General features: G+C 51.5%; 1 protein-coding gene across 16 annotated transcripts in view; it reads right to left on the bottom strand.

Annotated features, from left to right (window-relative positions):
• LOC134100640 (transcription factor 4-like) overlaps window positions 1–5,000 on the bottom strand; it is a 150,461-nt gene that overhangs the window by 32,480 nt on the left and 112,981 nt on the right. For all 16 annotated transcript variants that reach the window (XM_062553977.1, XM_062553976.1, XM_062553982.1 and 13 more), the window contains 3 exons: window positions 3,833–3,938; window positions 2,674–2,807; window positions 2,312–2,447 (listed from right to left, as the gene is read on the bottom strand). In XM_062553977.1, the coding sequence (XP_062409961.1) occupies window positions 2,312–2,447; window positions 2,674–2,807; window positions 3,833–3,938 (376 nt within the window). The remainder of the gene's footprint in view (window positions 1–2,311; window positions 2,448–2,673; window positions 2,808–3,832; window positions 3,939–5,000) is intronic.

Here is a 5,000-nt window from a genome sequence, read left to right as displayed (position 1 = left end):
CTAACTAACACAACGCCACTCGGTACATTACATGAGTCCAATGCCAGTGCCAATAGCTCCAATCTGTCCACTGACCAACATGCTTACAGTATGTTCTTTTGCACACCTACCTGATTATAGCTCCCTTACATCTCTACTCTTAACTCCTATACCCAACTATACTCCAATACTGCTATACTCCAACACTGCAATACTCCAACACTGCTATACTCCAACACTGCTATACTCCTAAACACTCCTAAACTGCTATACTGCATTACTCCAACACTCTGATGGCACAGCACCTATCCCCAGAGGAACTGACATGGGCATCAGCCTGCTCCCCTCAATGAGGCTCAGAGCGTCTCAGCTGAAGTCGCTGAACACAAATTGGGGGTTGCTTACAGCCCCCAGCAGAAGGGATTACTGCGCAGCGCCCTGCGCATCAGACTGGGCTAACTGGCAGCATGTGTGCTCCGAGCGAGAATCAGTTTCAATAAAGGCGAGCTTAGCACTGCAGAGGGGCTGGGTTTGGGAAAGCCTTCAAAGGGGGAATCTTTCGCTGTGATCCCCCAGTTCTCAGATCCCTGCGCTGATTTAACATGACTGACTGACGGCTGACTTTCTTCCCTCGTTTTTTTTTTTGGCAAAGCCGGCCTGCGCCCACCGCCTCCCCCAGCCCGCCCCGTGCACACACACACACACACACACACACACCCACACACACCCTCCTCTCTGTGATAGGTATGGCTGGAGCATGAGCACTATGAGAGGGGCTGCGTTGTCTGTGCACTGATCTACATCAGAGGCGCTGGGGGATGAGAGGAGGGCTGCTGCACGCCCGCAAGCTGGCTGGCTCACCTCCTGAATGGAGCTCCACGGCTGTGTTCAGACGCGCTGCATTGCCATTCACTAACTGGCACATGCGTGTGCCCTTTCATAAGGCCCGTGTGTGTTTGCTTGTGAGTGTGTTTGCTTGTGAGTGTGTGTGTGTGTGTTTGCTTATGTGTGCAAGTGTGTGTGTGTGTGTGTGTGTGTGTGTGTGTGTGCGCGCGTGTGTGTGTGTATGTGTTTGCTTGCATGTGTGTGTGTGTGTGTGTGTGCGTGTGTGTGTGTGTGTGCGTGCGTGTGTGTTGCAACACTGGACGGTCCTCTCCTGCTGTCTTTGAGGGGGAAAAAAAAAAAAAATGAAAGGGCCCAAATCTAAAGCACTTGTGTGCGAAGCTGAGGGCCATGTGCAGAGAAGGCCTCGTGTTTCTTATTTGTTTCATGCTGTAATGTTTATGTTTCTCTGCTCAAATAACACGGGAATGCAGAGAAAAGAAACAAGCGCTCAATCTGTTTCTTATTGTTTTATTACTTCTTTTTTTCCCCCCGCGTGCACGGGAATTCAAAGGGCCGGCAACATATGGAGGTCTGTCTGAGGCGGCCGAGGCGAGGCGGCCGGAAAAAAAGAGACAACAACTCGGCATTCCAGACTCCGCTGCTGCTCCGGGAGACGCCGCGCGGAATCAAACCAGAAAATTAGCACGCGACAGGATCGTCGTAGGCTCAGACCGGGCTCTCTCTCTTTCTCTCTCTCTATCTCTCTCTCTTCCTCTACCCACTTATCACTCTATCAGCCCACCCATCTAATCACAGCATCTTATCCCTTCGCTTTATCAGCTACCTGGAGACAAGTCGGGAGGGGGAGACGCGGGTCGCGGTAATGATCGGGGGAAAGAGGGGAGGAGAGAGAGAGGGAGGGGAAAAAAAAGTTGTCTAAAAATAAACGAGGGGCCTGTCTGCAGGCATCTGCTCCTGTGGTAATTACTCGGCTATCGCACATCTCGCTCGCTCTCGTCAGCGCCGGGGCCCGCCCATCGCCATAGCGGCGGCTGAATGAGATGCTCCTCATCCGAGACGCGACGGCAGGAGGAAACAGAACGCGCTCTCTCACTCCTCGATACTCTTGCGTCGTCGTGCTGCAGAGCCTCCTTAGGCTGCCTGCGCGCGGAAGCCTTAATTATATTCTCTCTCTCTCTCTCTCTCTCTCTCTCTCTCTCTCTCTCTCTCTCTCTCTCTCTCTCTCTCTGTCTCTCTCGGCCTCTCTGGAGAGTTGCATCCTCTTGAGGAGACCCAAGAGACAGATGAGTCATCGGCAGAGCGCGCGGAAGACGGCGCTAACCGCTAACTGATGTCGAGTGAACTTCTTAACCGACCGGGGAGAAACTGATCCTGCTCCTCTGTGATCTCACTATCTCAGGCAGTAGGAGCGCTGGACTGAGGACGACGTGGCATTGGGACTGGACTGGACTGGACTGGTCTGGACTGGGCTGGACGTGACACTCACCCATGACGCTGTCTGTGCCGTTTGTGGTGGCGGAGCAGGAGGCCGCGCTGTAGTGATTGGTCCCGCCGCTGCGGTGGAAACTGGACATGGGAGGAAGACTGGAGTTGATGTCGGCCGAGGAGTGTGATGGGTAGCTCTGTGGGGGGGAGAGATGGACACACAGGCCTGTCACTCACAAAACCTCTCAACAATATACCTACACATTACAATCAGAAAAGACAGGTACATTCTATAGGAGAGGTTATAAGGGCAGTTTAAAGTGTACAAAAAGACACCAATTAGGACAAGGAGGAGGCAGGTAGGGGACAGGAGAGGACAGGACAGGGAAAGGAGGAGGAGGGGGAGAGGGCAGAGGTACTGACCAGCCTGTCGTGTGGGTGCAGGCCGCAGTAGCTGCTGCTCTGGGAGGCGTGTGAAGAGTTTCCCAGCATGCCGCTGTAGCCGGGCTGGTTCATGCCACTGGAGGAGCTCCATGGGTCAGCGCTGTGATGGCCGTCTGGACACACACACACACACACACACACACACACACACACACACACACACACACACACACACACACACACACACACACACACACACACACACACACACACACACACACACACACACACACACACACACACACACACACACACACACACACACACACACACACAAGAGAGAAACATATTTTCATGTACCATCACCACACATAACTATAACTTTGTAGCATCACTTTTACATGAGGTAGTGACACAAAAATAGGTTTCTCTAGTCCCATAATATTCAAACCCTATAAACACTAACCTGATGTAATCAGTCAAGTACAATACCAGAGTAGCAGAGGCAAAAGTAGCACAGTTTGGTTTCTGACTGTCTAGACACAGTCTAGACACAATAACAAAGTCACTGAGAGCTTGACACCGTCCAAAACATGGCCATGACTCACACATAGACACAGACACAGACACCCTCTCTTTCTCTTTCCCTCTCAAACACACATAGAGACTCATGGCCTCAATTATGGTGAAAGCTGATGCATTCTCATTAGAGTAGGGATTACTGGCTCGGCTGCTCAATCCCTCCATGATACAATCCTACTGGCTATCTGGCCGGAGCGCACCCCTACCATAAACCATATACATTTACATTTCTGAGAAGGAGTCTCAATCCACCTCTTAGCGGTAGTTAAGCACCGGGGGCAATAAGCAGGGCCATTATTCAATTATTTACCGCTATTACTCACTTAGAAACCTGCTTCTTAAACTCTCAGCAGTGGCAGTAAACCTTAATCTTAGTTCTTAATGCCAATAGGGTCAGTTCTGCTGGCTGGGGTTAGAGTTGGGATAATGGCTGTGGTTTGAAAGCAATAATGCGTGAAACAAGGAATTACAGTGTTATGATGTGAAGCATGAGCACTCTGGGGTTTAGGGATGGTTGCATAATCCCATCCCAAGGCCCGTGTGTTCACATGAGAGTGTGTGTGTGTGTGCGTGTGTGTGTTTGGTATGTGGTTGTTAGTACATGTGTGTCTCTTACCGGGCATGAAGAAGGAGCTGGGGAAGGAGCCGGCGGGGGGTTTGGAGGCCGGGTACCCCGGTGAGTCACGGTTGTAGTCCGCCGTGCTCGCAGATGGGGCGTACACCTGAAAAACACAGAGACAACGTATGGTCACACACACGCGTACATATACACACACACACACTTTCACATACATTCCTTCCTACCTCAAACCAGCCCCCAAAATACACCACGAGCTCCCCTGATAATATGGGAGCCTGAATAATTCAGCTGATTTCCCACGTTAGATTTAGTGCTCCAGATTGGAGCTGTGGTGCGCCTCGGAATCAGTCGTTGTAAATAAATCAGAAAGCATTTATTACAGGCGGCACATAGTGAGCAGTGCGCAAGGCTCGTGGAATGTGAGAGGCAGGAAGGAAATACACCCAGAAACATGATCGGTCTAGCAGGCTTCTGGAGCCGTGCTTTCCCAGCCAATCTGGCCAGCGCTCTCCTCCGAGCTAAGTCCGACTGGGAGACTGGGAATTCTGTCACGGAAGCACAGGAAGCACGCTCGCACTCCGGCTCGGACAGTCCATCACGACATGGGGCAGCTGTTTAATGAGCGTGCATCACAGAGCAGACGGACCACTGAAGAAAGCCAACGGATGGATGGATGGATGGATGGATGAATGAATGGGTGGATGGACAGATATAGAACTCAGGCCCCAAATAACCTTCACTGCATTGCAAAACAACACAATCACTCTGTGATGCTCAAGTCCAGCCTTTTCCTGTCGCTGCTAGACTGCCACACTGTCTTACCAGTGGAGGTGTAAAAGTCTAAAGAGTAAAAGATGGACTATGTATTGGTCCTACTTGTGCACTTAACAGAGGTACCTGCCTGAGGAGTTGTGCTGATTGGAATCAGCTGATTTAGTCAACGGTCGGAGCAAATGCGTGCTTGGACATGTAAAGGCTCTGCCAAGCAGAAGTCAACGTTTGAGAGGCCGGAGTCACTCAGCGAGTTTGGCCGAGCGCTGCAGGATGACGGCGGCGGTTTGTGGTGACTGGGAAGCACAGCAGGAGAGCTAGCGTTTCCCATGAAGCACCTTGCTCAGGCCTGGCCAGAGCACAGTCCAAATGGCTGTGTGTGTGTGTGTGTGTGTGTGTGTGTGTGTGTGTGTCTGGTAAAGCCATCAGGCCG

Source organism: Sardina pilchardus, chromosome 14, assembly GCF_963854185.1.
Source record: "Sardina pilchardus chromosome 14, fSarPil1.1, whole genome shotgun sequence".
Classification (NCBI taxonomy): Eukaryota; Metazoa; Chordata; class Actinopteri; order Clupeiformes; family Clupeidae; genus Sardina; species Sardina pilchardus.
This window is presented reverse-complemented; position numbering and strand designations above follow the sequence as displayed.